Source organism: Pseudonaja textilis, chromosome 16 (assembly GCF_049901715.1).
Source record: "Pseudonaja textilis isolate UNSWEBS1 chromosome 16, rPseTex1.2, whole genome shotgun sequence".
NCBI lineage: Eukaryota > Metazoa > Chordata > Lepidosauria > Squamata > Elapidae > Pseudonaja > Pseudonaja textilis.
In genome coordinates this window covers 5,023,102-5,040,737 of record NC_142005.1, presented here as the reverse complement: position 1 = coordinate 5,040,737, position 17,636 = coordinate 5,023,102, and the positions used below count along the sequence as shown (strand labels likewise).

General features: G+C 47.6%; 1 protein-coding gene across 1 annotated transcript; it reads right to left on the bottom strand.

Annotated features, from left to right (window-relative positions):
- Nucleotides 1-309: 309 nt before the first annotated feature.
- OVOL1 (ovo like transcriptional repressor 1) lies at nucleotides 310-17,404 on the bottom strand. Its single transcript, XM_087914138.1, has 4 exons — nucleotides 16,427-17,404; nucleotides 6,383-6,573; nucleotides 4,272-4,458; nucleotides 310-2,274 (listed from the first exon to the last, which is right to left on the bottom strand). The coding sequence occupies exons 1-4, from the start codon at nucleotides 16,521-16,523 to the stop codon at nucleotides 1,970-1,972; spliced, it is 780 nt and encodes a 259-aa protein (XP_087770264.1). The 5' UTR covers nucleotides 16,524-17,404; the 3' UTR covers nucleotides 310-1,969.
- Nucleotides 17,405-17,636: the final 232 nt, after the last annotated feature.

The window sequence follows — 17,636 nt, the reverse complement described above, 5'->3', positions numbered from 1 at the left end:
CAAAGTCCCTTCAACCTCTGTTCTCACTGACTGATTGATTGATCGATCAATCAAAATGGTCTAGGGTCTCCTTCTTGAGCAGGGGCTGGACTAGAAGACCTCCAAGGTCCCTTTAACCTCTATTCTCTTTGATTGATTGATTGATTGATTGATTGATTGATTGAAAGAAATGGTCCAGGGTCTCCTGCTTGAGCAGGGGGTTGGACTAGATGACCTACAAGGTCCCTTCTCCAACTCTGTTAGGCTATACATTTAGGTGCCATTCGAGACACACCTTTGGAATCCCAAATGACGTGCAACTTGCCACTCGCAGAGAGAATCCAGTTCCTTTATTTTAATTAACAGATAAGGAGGGGAAGAATAATAAGATTACGAATAATATAATAACATTAAAAGTTCACAGGCCAAGTTCGTTCCCCCAAAGTCAAGAGAAAACATGGCCGATTTGTAAACAAGATCCACACCCTGTTGTTTGGCGTAATGCCTTTCATCCCTTAAGATGCCAAAAAAAAATTAGCTTTCGGTGTCTCCTCGCCACGCCGTGGCAGGGACCCCGTCTTCACACATGTATAATATTAAATAAAAATGATACCCCTTATTAGTACCATTGTACTCATTTAATAATTCCCTTTTTCTGCCCCGTTTCAAAAAGGCTAGAGGCCTCCCGGTCAGAAATGATGCAGTCCTTATCAACAATCCAATACTGTACTGTATATATCTTTTAAAAAAAAATCATAAAACTCAAAATCCAGGGGTTCCTCGACTCTGGATAAATAATACATTTTTTTGCATTGGTTCAAAAGGATCACTAAAACAAAAATAAAAAAACCTCACCAGATTCCAGAATGTCAGAGCTTGAATTCTGGACAGAAAAGAGGGGTTGTGTGTATCATGGAAGCTTGCAAAACCTCATCCAGACACCCCCAATTCGGTCCAGAGATTGTTCGTGTTTTAAAAAATAGAATTCCCGTTCAAACTCCGTCCTGATAGCCAACAAACAGGTCCAGGCACTTAATCTCCAAGGTCAGACTAGTTTGATCGGGGCCTGAGGTGGAAAAATCGTAACATACCAGCTCGAAGGGATGCTATGAGGTCATCTAGCCTAACCCCCCCTCCTTAATCAAAGGCGGAAATCTACCCCATCGCTTCTCGAACCCCGAGCCTCTGCTTGCGCATACCCAGGGAAACGGGTAACTCGCCATCTTTCGGTGATGGGAATCAGTTGGTGAACAATTCTAAAATTATTTTGCCTTGACTCTCAAGGCGGCTGCTCACATCTTTCACACCATTCATCAACATCCTCGGACTCGGGTGTGAGAAAATAGGCGACGGATTCAAAGAACGGTGAACAAACAATTCTAAATCCAGGCTTCGGAGACACTATTGTATGCCAACCCCAGCGAGGATTTAAAAGGCAGCCCCAATGCAAGCAACTAAGATGCATCCAATAATTTTTTTCCTGCATGGGCTAAAGGGGGGGGGTCAGACTAGATGACCTCTGAGAATCATCCTGCCCCAAGCCTTGGCCTGCCACGCAGCCAAAACTGAGCCCCTTTCTAACATTTAAAGCCGCTGTCCTCCTATCCGGAAGTCCTTTAAGCATGGGCCAAAGGGGGTCAGACTAGATGACCTCTGAGAATCATCCCACCCCAACTCCCCCAAGTCTTGGCCTGCCAAGCAGCCAACACTGAGCTCCTTTCTAATGTTCAAAGCCGCCATCATCCCATCCAGAAGTCCGATCCAGATTTTTTTAAAAAAAAAATAATAATTTCCCAAGCGCTTCATGAAAGATTTGTGGAGATTCACTTTACGCGGTGTCCTTTTCAACCACGCCGGGTTCGAAATACCGGACCTGGTGGTCTGGTCCAGCAGCCAAATTCATCCCGTCCTTTGCCCCCCGGGCAAGACTTCCCAAGTTCAAAGGAACAACGGTACCCCCCTCCCCCCCCCAAAAAAGGGGCCGGGATGTTTAGGAACAAGGAGCAGAGCTGTGAAGGATGCTCGGCGCCCCCATGATGCCGTGAAGGGTGGTAGCCGCCTTGCGCGAGGCTTTCCGGAGTAGCGGACTGTCGGGGTGTCGCTCCTGCAGGTGTCTCAGGTGGGATTCCTGACTATCGGCCGTCGATCCACAATCCTCGCAGACGTAAAGTTTAGCCCGGCGTTCCTTGTAGGCGTAACTCTGCTGCACCCCGTGGATTTTTTTCAGGTGGGACTCCAAGGAGCAGCGCTGGGTGAAGGCTTTGTCACACAGGTCACATTTGTAAGGACGCACACCTGCAGGGCGGGGGAGAGAGGAGGAGGAGGAGGAAGAGGAAGGATCCAGGGTGAGTTCAGACAACCTGGGTTGCCCGAGGACAATTGCTACACTTGCGGCACCCTTCCAAGTGACAATGTCTTCTTGTCTTAAGGGTGACAGGTAATCCTCCATTTACAACCGGGAGTAGAATTTCTGTTATTAAGCAAGGCGCCTGGTTTTATGTCCCAAAGGTGCTTTTTCAGGAGGCAACTGGCCTTTTTTGGTTTTTCCTTTGAAGACGTTTCGCTTCTGGTCCAAGAAACTTCTTCAGTTCTGGATGGTGGAGGATGGAAGGATTTATACTCCTTGCAGGCAGCTGGTCATTTGCATCCTTTTATTGACAGTCGTTGAGGCCGCTTGGCCTCTCTCTCAATTGAGTGGGGGGAGGGATATACGACCTCATCTATCTCCAGTGTCTTTTCAACAGTTCCAAGGAGGCTCCACACCCATTTGCACCCCTCAGGTGACCCCGAGGACGCAAATAAACCTCCAAGTGGCCTTAACGACACTCTTAAAAAGGATGCAAATGACCAGCTGCCTGCAAGGAGTCTAAATCCTTCCATTCCCCACCATCCAGAGCTGAAGAAGCTTCTTGGAGTAGAAGTGAAACATGTTCAAAGAAAGAGTAGAGTAGAGTAGACAGAGTTCAGAGTAGAACAGAACAGAACAGAACAGGAATAGAATTAACAGAAATGGAAACAAATGGCAAAGAATGGAAGGAAAGGAAAGGGAAGGAAAGGAAAGGAAAGGAAAGGAAAGGAAAGGAAAGGAAAGGAAAGGAAAGGAAAGGAAAGGAAAGGAAAGGAAAGGAATATACTAAAATTAAAAGGAAAAGATGACTCTGAATATTATTTGATTTGGGATAAATGGTACGATTGGATAGACCGGAAAAAAATGCATAAAATAATGAACCTATGAAACATATTTTATACACACACACACACACACACACACACACACACACACACGCTAAAAGATAGGAATTTATAAAATACTAGTTTTATTCCTCTTTCTCATTGACTAAGTTACATAAAGGACATCTATAAAAACACAGTTATAATCCAATAATAATAATAGACTACTATGTATTATTACAATATAGATAACAGTTTACAAGGGACAAGAAGTAATTGCCATTTAATACCTTTTATGAGATATCTAAATCACTATCAACTGTATTAGAGAGCAATAAGCTTTGTCTTATTATAGAATGTGTGGTGATCGTTTGTACTTCATAAAGTATTTCTTAAAATTTAAAAAAAAGAATAGAAACAGAACAAGAACAGAAAGGAACAGGTACAGAACAAGAACAAGAACAGCATATAAAGAATAGAATGGAATTCCTTTTTTAGCTAAGTGTGACCGGACACCCAAGAAATCTGTCACCCAAGGAAACCGTCTTGCTTAACAACAGAAATGCGGGGCTCAAAGTCTTAAGTCAAGGACTACCTACAGAACGGAGGATTGATCGTGCGGGCACAAACACTGTTTCTCCTTTTTGGATCTTCTAGGGGAGACCACAACTTGGTGTTTGCAACTATTGTCTTGGCATTGTACGCTAAGGAGAACTGGGGAAGGCCACCGCTAGCCAGTCTCCACTCCCTCACGTATCCATAGATCTGCATCTAAGAAAGACCCTGTTATAGATCCCTTTTCTTAATCAGACTATCATCCCTGTCCGGATCTCATGGTGAGGAGAAGCTCAGGCTTCACAATCAGGAGGCGGTGAGTTCGATCCTAGGTTCGATCCTCTCCGGGCACTCTGAGAATTTATCTGCTGAACTAAACTCCGCACTGGCAACAGGAAAAGCATCCGGTCAGTAAAGCACTGCTAGCTCCATTCAGTTGCCCGGACTCCACCCCTGCAAGGGATTATGGGGTTGTTAAAAGATGATGATGATCCCCGGCTAGATCTCCAAAGCCATTCTGGGCATCGGTGACAGCACCAGCCACTTGCCACCCCACGCCAGCTCACCTGTGTGCGTCCGGACGTGTCGCTTGAGGTCAAAGGTGTCATTAAACCCTTTGTTGCAGTAGGGACAGAGGTGCCGTTTGATCTCGCTGTGGCATTTGAGGTGGCGGTTGAGCATCCGTTGGTAGGAGAAGGCCTTTTGGCAAAAGGGGCATAAAAACTGCTCAAGGGGACCGTCAGCCGGGCTCACCTGTGGAAAGGTAAAAAAACAAAAAACAAAAAAAACCACTTTGGTTTGATGTTCTGCCATCAGCCTAGCCCGCCACTCCTCCCCGAAATGTGGTCCTTGCTGGTCAGAGCGAAGCTAAGATTCTAGTCCTCATGATCGCCCACAGTTTTTGAGCACTGCCCTACCGGGCTTGGCACTTCCAAACCCCGATGGCAATTTTCAACGGGTAGGACTTTCAAGAGAGAGTCCCTTTCCCAACCCTCATTTTGAAGCCGTGGGCACATCAAAACGCCCCGTTGCGAAATATCCCATCAAATGTCTAAAGAAGTCCTCAACTCACAACAGTTCATTTAGTGACCGTTCAAAAGTTCTAACGGCACCGAAAAAAGGGGGCTTACGACCGCCTTTCACCCCTTACCACCGTTGCAGTTTATCCCAGCAGGTCGCGTGACTAAAATTCGGACGCTTCATGACTGACTCCTATTTACGATGGTTGCAGGGTCTCATGTGATTCTCCTTTTGTGACCAGTCCCAAGTGTGAGGACTGGTTCTAAGCCAGTGTTTTTCACTGCTGTCGTAACTTCAGATCCATGGTTTATAAGTCTCCCAGTTTCCTCACACCTTGGTTTGCCCGCAGGGCCCCAACCGAGCCCCAACCAGCCCAACAAACCCTCATTTGGGGTTTGCTGCTCCTTCGCTCTCTCCAGACCTTCTTTCGTTCTGCTCTTTTAATTACAAATAAAAGAAAGAAAACAAAGGGAAATGTAATTTTTTCCAAGCAGGAAAAAATTACCTTCTTGGTGAAAAATCTGCCTCTCTCCTCCCATCTGGGACATTTCTTAACCAATAAATGAAAGTGCCCAGGAAACTAGCAATGTTTTGCACGTGGCTACCATTTTGTGAGCGCGCCCGCAACTGTGGCTGGTGCATCCCAGGTCCTCGAAGCCTTTCCACCACCACCCCCATATGACTAACTTCCTTCCCTTTATCTGTACCCCGCCCCTGATGTAATCAAGCACAGCTTAGGAGCGGTGTCGACACAATCACACACCTTACCGCTTCATTATTGTTATTTGCTTTTTAGGCGTACAATCTCTCCTTCCCTGTGGGAACCCCACTGGGGCCCGTGAGAAACGGTCATAAATTGCGGGAAATGGTGTAAGGGTCTCCTGCTTGGGCGGAGGAGGTTGGACTAGATGCCCTTCAAGGTCCCTTCCAGCTCCGTTAATTGATTATCAGGGATCTTCAAACTTGACAGCTTGAAGACTTGTGGACTTCAATTCCCAGAATTCCTCCTCCGGTCATGTTAGCTCAGGAATTCTGGGAGTTGAAGTCCACAAGTTTTAAAGTTGCCAAGTTTGAAGACCCTTGATCTCTATATATATATAAAAGCGAAAGGCCACTCAGGCATCATCACAAAATCTCCAGCACCGTAAATTATGTTCTTCTTGGCTTCTAGGGGCTCACTAAGAAAGGATTTTTCCAAATGACCATCAGAGCATTAGTATTTCCTATATTATTATTATTATTATTATTATTATTATTATTATTATTATTAACATGCTCTGATGCTAAAGAGTTCTACTCCCCCTCCCCACCTGAAAAGAAACCTGTTCCAAATGCAAAACACAAGCAGAGGAGAAGAGTTTCTGCTTCTGTTTTAGTTTCACAGCACCAAGCAGCTTTAGTACAGAACAGTTGAGCTAAGCCATGCCCAGGCTCCTTGCTGTCTCCTTGCTCACACAGCAAATACTGTTTCAGTTTCCAAACAGCCCTCAACTCTCTCACACACTGACAGGACTCTAGCCAGGTGAATACCAATGGATGCTGGTAGGCATCCCCAATTATTTTCCTCCCAAAAAACTAAGCCCGACCACATAGTTTCGTAGCAAAGCCCGAGCTAGTCTGTAATAAACTGGGGTGCAAAGCTACTGGTCAGTCCTACCTTGATTTTGGAGTGCGTGAAGTCGGACTCGTTTTCCTGGCATGCCCCACCGGACACGTGGGCCGCGCCATGGGGCTGAGCCGCCGTGTAGACCGAGTTGCGGATGGTCATGTCCAGTGGCATCGGGAAAGATGGCGGCTCGGCCACCGAAGGTTCCGGGTCCTTCCAGAGCGCATATCCGCCCAGGGAGACTGTAGAAGAGAAAAGGAATATATATATTTTTAAGAAAAAAGAGAGAGATGGGGTTCCTAGAGGCCATTAGACTACAGGTTGTCCTTGATTTACAAAGACTCCCTTAGTTCAAAGCTACAATGGCACAGAAAAAGGTGATTTATGACCGTTTTTCACACCGGCGACTATTGCGGTGTGATCAAAATTCAGACAGTTTGTCAACGGATTCATATTTATGACGGCCGCAGCGTCCCTTTTTGCGGCTTTCATGTCAATGGGGAAAACCAGCTTTGCTTAACAACCATGTGACTAACTTTACATTTTGCAAGGATTCCCTGAACAAGAAAGGCGGTTAAAATGGGGCGAAATTCACTTTAACAACCGCATTCCCTAACAATGGAAATTTTGGCTTCCCTTCTTCGTCATAAGCCGAGGATTACCCATAAACACTTTTAACGGGCTGGCATAACTTTGAACAGTCACTAAACAAGTGGTCACAAGTTGAGGACTATCTGTAACCCTCTTGCCTAATGTAGGAAAAGCCAAACTAGCATTTGTGGCTTGTAAGTCCCCAGAGAGATTTGCAGCATCTTCGCAAGGGTGACAGTTCTGGTTATGTTTACGCATCATGTTAAGCCAGGATTAAGCTATGATGCAACAACACTGTGTGAATTGAACATCCAGCAAAGCCCCCATTTGCTTTAATCCACTTCTTTTTACCCTTGGTTCAATTTTATCCAGCTTTCTAAGAGTCTAAAATGCCCTCCTTAGCAAACCAGGTCAAGGCTTATTGTGACGGCCCAAGACATCGCACAAGGCCCTAAAGTTCCAGGGGTCGCCAACCTTTTGGACCTCAGGAACCACCAAACTCATCAGTTTAAATCCCGCGGACCAGAGACCCTGGGAAAATCCCCGAAAAGTCTGCAGGAAAATTCCCCACCCCGATTTCCGACAGGTCAATCGTTCTTTATTTGGGATCGCAGGATTCCATCTCCAGCTCCATTCTCGGGGGAAGAGAGAGAGAGAGAGAGAGACTTTTGGCTTCATGCAAGGAAAACAGCAGAAGCAGCAGAAGTCTTTCTTTCTCTCCCCCAAACTCCGCCAGGAATGAGTCTTTGCCGGCGCAGCCTCTTGGAGCAGGAGGCCTTGCAGGGTCCCAAAGACTCATTTCTGGTGGAATTTGGGGGAGAGAAAGAAAGACTTTGGCTGCTTTCCTTGCCTGCAGAAGAAGAAAGAAGCGGAAAGAAGCAGCCCTGTGGCCAGGCCAGGCGCGTGGGGTGCGTGAGGCAAGTTCCCCCCTCCATCCTTTCCCTCCTCCCCTCCCTACCTCGTGTTGCGTGCAATGCAAGGGACGCAAGCCTTGTGTTCCCACGGACTATGTGGGCGCCACAGCCTTGTGTTCCTATGCAACCTGGATTAATTGCTTTGGAGGTGACATTTCTCTGCGGACCACCACAATTTTCTTGCGGACCATCAGGGGTCACCGGCCCACCGGTTGGCAACCACTACCCTGAACCACAATGAATGCAACCCCTCCATGCTACCGGATCTCATTCTCCACAACCTTTTTTCCAAAATCCCCCTTTTTAAATTTCTTTTAAAAAACCTCCCCTCCTGGCCCCGTGTTGCTCCGTTCTTCTCCACGCAGGAGATCACATCTAACCAGAGCAGAATTATTCAACGCTCCAAAAAATGGAAGTCGCTTTTGTCCACTTGGGTAGAAGAAACACCACCGAGAGACTCTAGGAACACATTCAGGGCTTTTATTTTTTTCCCCCACCACACAGCCCAATGGGCGCCTCTCAGAGCTGGCCCACCTCCAGCTACCTGGAAAAACCAGCCCAGGTTGGAGATGAAAACGAGGCGGGTTCAAAACAAGCAAAAGGGCACTTTCGCAAGGCTGGCCAGGATGCTAGTCCTCAATGACTTTGCAACATTGGGAAACGAGCCCGGGGTTCCGCTCCCCTTTCCTCCCCCTAAAAAATATTTTTTAAAAAATAAAAAAAAGAACCTATCCCCTCCTTTCATTCGGCGTCCCTCTATCAGGACCCAACGCCAGCTGCAATAGCAGTAAACAGCCTGGAACCGGTTGACCGGGATGTTATTGGAAAGCGGCGGCCCAACCCAGCGAGTTAATTAAGCGTTTCCGGGGCTGGCGCCACTTTTCAAGGGCCCATCACCTGCCTCCAGAAAGGTGGAGTAAGGGGGAGGCTGCTGGCTGTGTGTTGCAATGGCCCTTAAAAGGCATGCAAAGAACATGACAGAGATTCTTTCCGACTCTGTTGGACGACGGAAAGTAAGATAAAGAAAAAGAGACAGCTCAGCAGAAGGGACAGCTAGTCCTCGGACTTACAACGGGTCATTTAGCAGATCATAATCACAGCTGGAGTTCTTTGGGTAATCTTTGAAGTTGTGGGAGCTTCATCCCTGGAGGCTTTCAAGAAGAGACTGGACTCCCACCTGTCAGAAATGGTGTAGGGTCTCCTGCCTTCGGCAGGGGGTTGGACTAGATGACCTACAAGGTCCCTTCCAACTCTGATTATTTGTTATCTTACCTAACTTAGGGCCGCAATCGGCGTGCAAAATGTCTGTTTCTAAGCGAGACCTTTGTTAAGGGAGTTTGGCCCCATTTTACAGCCTTTTTTGCCACGGTTGTTAAGTGGATCACTGCAGTTCTTAAGCTAGTTACACAGTCATTAAATGAATCTGTCTTCCCAAATTGGCGTCGCTTGTCAGAAGGTTGCAAAAGGGGATAACCCCGGGATGCTGCGACGGTCATAAATATGAACCATTTAGTGACCGTTCTAAGTTACAACGGCCCCGAAAAAGGTGACCAAGCGGTCGTTTTTCACCCTTAACGGCTGTTGTAGCATCCACATGGTAATGTGGTCAAAATTCAGAGGCTTGGCAGCTGACCCATATTTACAACGGTGGCCGTGTCTCTGGTGTGTGCGTGCGTGTGTGTCATGTGATCCCCTTTTGCGACTGAGTGATCAAAATGGAATCCCAAGTTGTTAAGTGAGGTTTGTCCCGTTTTATGACCTTTCTTGCCACAACTGTTGCGCAAATCATTGCAGTTGTCACACGGTCGTTAAGTGAATCCGGCTTCCCCGTTGACTGGGCTCGTGAGAAAGGGGATCGCGTGATGCCAGGACACTGCAACCAACATAAGTACGGGCAAATTCCTCACCGTACAAACATAACGGAGCCCAAAACCTCTGTGGCTGAGACGTTTGCTAAGCGAAATTCACCCCGTTTTACCGACTCTCCTTGCCACGTTAAGTGAATCCCTGCAGTTGTTAAGTGAACCACAGGTTGTTAAGTGAATCTAGCTTCCCTGTGGACTTGGCTGATCAGGCAGTCACAAAAGGGGATCGCGTGGCCTCTGGGACACTGCGAGACCTTCGTAAGTACGAGCCGGTGGCCAAACGTCTTAATTTTGATCACGTGGTTGTGGAGATACTGTGACGGTGGGTTGGAAGTCACGTTTTTTCCAGGCCCATTTTCAGGTCATATTTTGGACCAAAACATCCTGAAAAAGGCCCAAAAATGGACTGTAAAATGCCTGAAAAAGGCCCCAAAAGTAGCTTCCTTTTGGCTTTTTTCAGGCCATTTTCAGGCCATTTTTTGGACCTGGACCTGGAAACGGCCCAGAAAACGGCTGGAAAAAGGCCCGAAAAATGGCTTGTTTTTGGGGTGGTTTTTTTTGGTGCTCTGGTGCCCCCGAAGACCAGCTGGCAATGGCACATGTGCCTAGAGGGAGGGCTCTCCATGCCACCCCTGCCAAAGATTCACCATCACAGTCCTATACGGTCTTCTCGTTAAAAAGTCTATTATGTGCTTTATCAGAAGAAGTTTCTGCTGGTTTTTCCAATCCCGAAATAAAAACTCGGCTCGCGCCATGCAACGGCATTCTTCGCCCAACATTAATTTCACGTTTCGCTTTCAAATTCAAAACGGAGGAGCCCGAAGGAGAGAGAGAGAGAGAGAGAGAGAGAGGCTTGTCAAATTTGTCAGCAGATTTATTTTTCCTTTTAAGTTCGCTTTTTTAATTAAAAGGAAGAGGTGACGTTTGGTGCCAAAACCAAAAAACCATCAAATATAAATTGTACCGCATTCCAAGCAAAAGAACTGAAGGGATACCAGCTTTCCATCAAAACATGTTATCTGGGATGATTAATAGTAGAAACTGTTAAATAATAATAATAATAATCTCTGTGAGTGCACCGCTCTGCACATTCTCAGAAGAACTGTTTTTGCTAGTCGTGCAGATCATAATCGCAGCCGTTGTTTTTCGGGTAATCTTCAACTTCAGACCACAATTGGCACCCAAACATCCCTTTGTTAAGCAAAACAGTTGTTTTAAGTGAGTTTTGCCCCGTTTTACAGCCTTTCTGGCCATAGTTGTTAAGCGAACCACTGCAGTTGTTAAACTAGTTACACGGTTTTTGAGCGAGTCTGCTTGGGTGCGGGGTTGGACTAGATGACCTACAGAGTCCCCTCCAACTCTGTTAATCCCCATTGACTTCGCTTGTCGGAAGGTCACAAAAGGTTGTGACCCGGCAGGGCCATGCGTCATAAACACAAACCGTTTAACAACCGTTTGAAGTTATAACAGCACTGAAAAATGTGACTTATGACCGTTTGCAACATTCCCTGTGGTCCCGTGATGAGAATTCAAACGTTTGGCCAACGACTCATATTTATGACGGATTGCAATGTCCGGGGGGGGGTCACGTGATCCCCTTTTGTGACCTTCTGACAAGCCAAATCAATGGGGGAAGCCAGATTCGCTTAACGACCATGTTGATAACTTAACCACTTCAATAATTCGCTTAACAATTGCGGCAAGAAAGGTCGTTAAAAATGGGGCAAAACTCGCCTAACCAATGTCTCACTTAACATCATAAATTTGGGGCACCATTGTGGTCATAAGTCGAGGACAACCTGGTCCTGCCAGTTGCCAGATGCCTGAATTTTGATCACGGGAATGCTGCAACGGTTGTGTGAGAAACGGTGACCGGTTGCTTTTTCCAGCGCCGTTTTAACTTTGAATGGTCACTAAATGAACCGTTGTAAGTTAAGGACTACCTGTATTCCATCCTACGTCCTAGCTTTCCCCAAAATTTTGGTTGGGGGTGGTGGTGCGGAGAGACAGAGGTCGATCTACCTATCTTCTCAGATCTTTAACTGGAGTTAGTTAGCGAGTTGGTGCTTTCCCGGCATTTTGAAGTGGGATAAATCAATCGAAATCAATCCGTGTTGGGTTTCAAATCCCAGCGTCCCCGGTGAGCAGTCCTAAGGAAGGGGTTTCACATGGTCTTTTTGGGGGGGTTGTGATACTCCACGCGACACCATCAGCCCAGGCAAGACAACGGGGGTCCAAACCCCAAATTTGCTCTCTATATTTTGAGGCCCAAAACTCAGGTCTCAAGACATACACACATCCCACAACTCAGCCACAATATTCTCCTCTCTCTCCTTCTCTTTCCTCTCCTTCTCTCCTGCTCTCTTTCTCTGTCTCTCTCCATCTCTCCCTCTCTCCTCTCCCTCTCTCTCTTTCCTTCTCCTTCCTCCCCATCCCTCTCCCTCCCTTCTGCACTCTCCCTCTTTTCCCCCTCTCCATCTCTTCTCTCTCTTTCCTTCTCTTTCCTCTCCCTCCTTCTCTCTTTCTCAGTCTCTCTCCATCTCTCCCTCTCTCTCCCCTCCCTCTTTCCTCTCTCTCCCTCCCTCTTTCCCCTTCCCCGTCTCCCTTCTCCCTCCCTCCTTCTCCCCTCCCTCTCTCTTCTTCCCTCTCCCTTCTCCCTCCCTCCCTCTCCCTCTCTGCCCAGCCTATCTCGCAGGGTTGTTCGTAGGATGCCAGAAGCCAAGAAAGGTGAAGAACGCAAAACTTCAGGGCAAGATTGAAATCTCAGACTCAGGTTGTTTTCATTGTCCTTCTCAAAAGATGTTCTCTTGTGCGCCGGCTAACAGGCACTTCAGCGTGCCTCGTTTTGCATTTTGGATCATTCTGGATGGCTCCAGAAAGCAAGATGGCGGGAATCCTGATGGAATGTACGTACCTCTTGTAGGTACGTATGTACCTACAATGTATGCATGTACCTCGTTGTACAGTCACAAACCTGGAATCTACAGAGAAACCTGCATCAGGCTGCCAGCGTGATTAATTAGATGCTAATTACAGAGTCCTGAGCTGAGGCTAGAGTAGCCTGCCAAGTAATGTGAAAAATGCGCTCCGCCAAACGTTAGCAGCCTCTCCTAAAAATCACTTCTAGGTCTCCCCCTGACCCCCATCTTCCCCCGCTAACCCCCACTGCCGGAGGGAAATTCATATTCAGACGCAGTGGATCATTAAAAAAAAAAAAAAAACTGAATAAACACCATTGGCAAAAAAAGGAAACAAGCCAGAAAACTATCTGATTGTCCTCATATCAGAAGCAAACAATGCGGACCAGGCAAAACTTGCCAGGTTCCAGGTGGTTTGCTCTCTTTTTTAAAAATGGTTTTGCTTTTTTATTTGTAGCTCACCTTTATTATTTTTAGAAGTCACTTCAAGGGGGCGAACAGAACCCATCCCACTTTCCTTCTCCTATTTTCTCTACAACAACAACCTTGCGAGGTGGGGTGGGCTGAGAGAGTGAGACTGGCCCAAAGTCACCCGGTTTGACTTCCATGGCTAAATGGGACTAGAACTCACTGTCTCCTGGTGATTGGCCCAACGTCACCCAGCCAGATTTCATAGCTAAGGTGGTACTAGAACTCACCGTCTCCTGGTGACTGGCCCAAAGTCACCCAGCTGGCTATCCTGTCCAAGGCAGGCTAGAACTCACTGTCTCCTGGTGATTCAGGACTAGAATTCACTGTCTCCTGGTGATTGGCCCAAAGTCCAGCTTTTATGCCTAAGGCGGGACTAGTATTCACCGTCTCCTGGTGATTGGCTCAAAATCACCCACCTGGCTTTTTCATGACTAAGGCAGAACTAGAACTCACTGTCTCCTAGTGACTGGCCCAAAGTCACCCAGCTCGCTTTCCTCCCCAAGGCAGGACTAGAACTCACCATCTCCTGCTGATTGGCCCAAAGTCACCCACCTGGCTTTCACGTCTAAGGCAGGACTAGAACTCACCGTCTCCTTGTGATTGGCCCAAAGTCACCCAGCCAGCTTTCATGGCTAAAGTGGGACTAGAACTCACCGTCTCCTGTTGAAAACTTCTATGCAGCCTTTCCTTGAACCAATCCTAAAGGTTTCGATTTCAGCTCCCAGAATTCCCCAGCTAGCCGGGCCATTTGCTGAAAATCCCCGGGGGGGTGGGGTGGGCTGCTGAGCATTCTGGGAACCGAAGGGGACCCCGGATTGCATCTGGCTAGTTGACAGTTCCAAAAACAGGTTCAGCCCAGGAGACCTGATGAGTAAACAAGGTAGGCCTCAACCTGGTCAGCAAATCCAGCCAGCCACAATTCATCAACTAAAACCAGTTAAACCTGGCCTGAGCCCACACACCCATCGTGAGGCTGCATTCGCAAAGAAGGAACGGTATCTCACAAACAGCTAAACTCTGAACTAAAGGAAGGGGCTGGATTTCCACCAGCCAAGCCATCACAGACAGACAGACACACACGCAGACACACACACACCCTCCCCTTATTTAAAACCAGGAATGCAACACTTCCTGTGATAGGAACGTTACAGTTTAATCCTGGTTAATAGTGTGGGGGGGGGGGGAAACTAGCTCAGGTTTTAGATTTTTAGGAGGGCTTCGCTCTCCAAGCTTGTATCTATATTGAATTCTACTATATAGTGCAAGGGTCTTCCAACTTGACAAGTTTAAGACTTGCGGACTTCCAACTCCCAGAATTCCTGAGCTAACATGACTGGAGGAGGAGGAATTCTGGGAGTTGAAGTCCACAACTCTTAAAGTTGTCCAGTTTGAAGACCCCCTGATATAGTGAAATATTAATGCAATATCCCGGGTTTTCAGTTCAATTTGTATAGAATGTGAAGGATGTGGGTTTTCATATGTATGACGTACACTGAAGATGGCATTTAATTTCATTGTACTAGGTGCAATGACAATAAAGTAAACTAAGCAACTTGCTTCAATTTCGTTTCTGAACGTCTTGTTACCAGACTAGGTAACAGCAGGATTTTCTTGTCCCATTCTCCTAATTAAACATTTACAAAACATTCAGAAACCAAATTGAAACAAACCACTGCCCAAAACCGGGTTAATTGTTTGCATTTGTTGTTCTTCTATCTAGACTCTTCCTCTAAGGAACATTACAGGATATTTTCTCATGAGTCCAGTGGGTTCTCACTGGAGATTTCAAAGAAGAGACTGGCCAGCCATTTTTCAGGAATGGTATAGGGTCTCCTGAGGGGGGGTTGGTCTAGATGACCTCCAAGGCCCCTTCCGACTCTTATTATTCTGTGAGGGGGTCCTTGGTGCTCTCTGAGCTTGGTGGTTCTCTTGCAGACGTTTCACGACCCAACTAGGGAACATCATCAGTGCTAGAAGGGATTGATAAACTGAGAGCAAACCCCATTCCCTTCTAGCACTGATGATGTTCCCTAGTTGGGTCGTGAAACGTCTGCAAGAGAACCACCAAGAGAGCATCAAGAACCCCACAGTCATTCCCCCTCCTCCTCCTTTCCACAACGCCCCCCTCCCTTCTAGCACTGATGATGTTACCTAATATGGTAACAAAATGTCTGCAAGAAAAACCACAACGCTCACAAAGCACTAAGAACCCCCTCATTTCAACCCTGGGGGTGTTACAATTATTCTCTTTTTATTGGCACCTTTTATTCCACCTCCTTGGCATGGTTATGAAGAAGGGGGGGCGGGGGGGACAAAAACGTTACACAGCCCAAACCGCTCCCCCTTTTAAAACATCCACTCCCATCCAGCCAGGCCAAAGTTCACCTTCCTTGCCCCTGATCCTCACCTTCAACTTCCCATCCTTTCTTGCCCTTGGAAAAGAAAGAAAGAAAGGGAGGGGGAAAGCGCGCCCCTCCTCTCTTTTTTTTCCAGACCCCCCCTTCTCTCCCTCCCTCCCTCCCTCCCTCCTTCCTTCCTTCCTTCCTTCCTTCTTATTTCTTTTCTTTCTCTTCCCATTTGCGCCTCCGGCCTCCCCAACTCATCCAACCACTAAATCGCCGGCGCGTTCAAACATTCCAGAAGGCGGAGTAGACTGCGCTTAAGTGCGCTTCCCAGGCCGGGAGGGGGGGCGGGAGGAGGGGAAAGACAATGGGATCGCTAGGGCAGGTGCGATTAGCAGCTTTTCAACCTTGCCGACCCCCTTCCGACCCCCTTCCCCCCCACACACACACACACACAAACGACGGGGGTACAATAGGCCAGGATTCCTCTTTCGAAGTGATGCCTGATAACGGACCTTTCCTAGCCCTCCCCCCCCCCTCTTCCACCTCCTCCCGCCCCAGCCTTGGAAAAATAAGGTGGAGCTATGTATAGGATCGCGACTCCCAGCCTTGGGCAGTGGAGGGAAACGACCCAGCCCCGAGGAAGGAGCCCCTATTAACCCTCCCCCCCACACACACACACACCCGGGGGCCTCTTCCCCATTTTCTCCTCCCCCACCTCTGGCCTCCCCGACTGGGCCCAATCCACTATGGGACATCCGCTTAACTCTTTTGAGAGTTTACAAACGCTTCTCCTCATCTCAGGTAGAACACAATTGTTTTAAAATATAGATATATATATATATTTCAAGTAGCAAAACCCGGAATGTCGTCGTGTTATTGTTAAGGATAACAACAACAACAAACAACAAACAACAACAATGGTTCCAAAGCCAGACCCGTCGCAATTTTTCCTGCCTTTCTTCTCAAGTCCCCGCCCGCCTCCAGACCTCACCTGGCACGTAAATCTCTCCTCGTTCTTCGTCGGGAAGTTCGCTCCAGTTCCTCCGGCCCGAAGTGCACGTTTTTTTCACCAGGAAAGCTCTAGGCATTTTGGGAGCTCGAGGTCAGCTAGTCTGGCCGCCGTTGAACTTCCCAAACGGGGGCTCCCTCGCCCTTCCTCGCCAGGGCGGAGGAAGGAAAACGAGGAGGAGGAGAGGAGAAAACGAAACAGGAAAGAAAGGAGAGAAAGAGAAAGAAAGGAAAGAAAAAGGAAGGAAGGAAGGAAGGAAAGAAAGAAAGAAATTAAGAAAGAAAGAAAGAAAGCTGCTCCGATACCAATAACCAGTCAATCAATCAATCCAAGCCAAAGGCGAGTTCCGAATCGTCCATAAGGGGATCCGGGACGTTCTGGGTTTCCGTGCGCCCGATGGAACGTTGAGCCGCGCCGGAACGAACCTTGGCGCCGCGAACGTTCGATCCGTCGGAACGTTCGTTCTGTGCGAGCGTTCCAAAACTTTCCCCCGGCTCAGTTTCTCTGGCGCGCGAGGCTCAAACTCGGATCAAGGTTCAAAGGGGAGGGAAAAAGTGGGAGGGGAAGGAAGGAAGGAAGAAGGAAGGAAGAAAGAAAGAAAGAAAGAAAGAAAGAAAGAAAGAAAGAAAGAAAGAAAGAAAGAAAGAAAGAAAGAAAGAAAGAAGAGAACGGGAGGAGCGGCCACCAGGTGAGCAACAGGCGAGGCGCCTATTTTCTTTTTCCCTCCTCCTCCACCTCCTCTTCCTCTCTTCGCTTCGCTTTCCTCGCCTTACGCTCGGCGCTTACTCCGGATTGAAAGCGGGGCTCTCCAAAATTAAAGACGAGAACAATCCTAATTTTTTTTAAAAAAAAAGAAAGAAAAGAAAAGAAAAGAAAAGAAAGCCAGGAGGACAAGAAACCTCGTCCCTCTCTCTCTCTCTCTCTCTCTCTCTCTCTCTCTCTGCCCCAACTCCTTAATTTGATCTGCTGTTGGGAGGCGTGGTGCGGATGGCGCATGCGTTTGGAAATAACGGTGTCTTTACTTCGGCTTTACCTGCTTGCTAAACCGGTTTGGGAAGGTCGGGCGGAGGGAGGGGGAGCGGAGAAGGAGGCGGCGGCGAGGGGAAGATGGCAGTTTTTGACACCCACGACTTCTGACTCGGCTCCTGTTTTCCCCTCCCTCCAAAAACCGGGCACACCCCAGCTTCTCTGG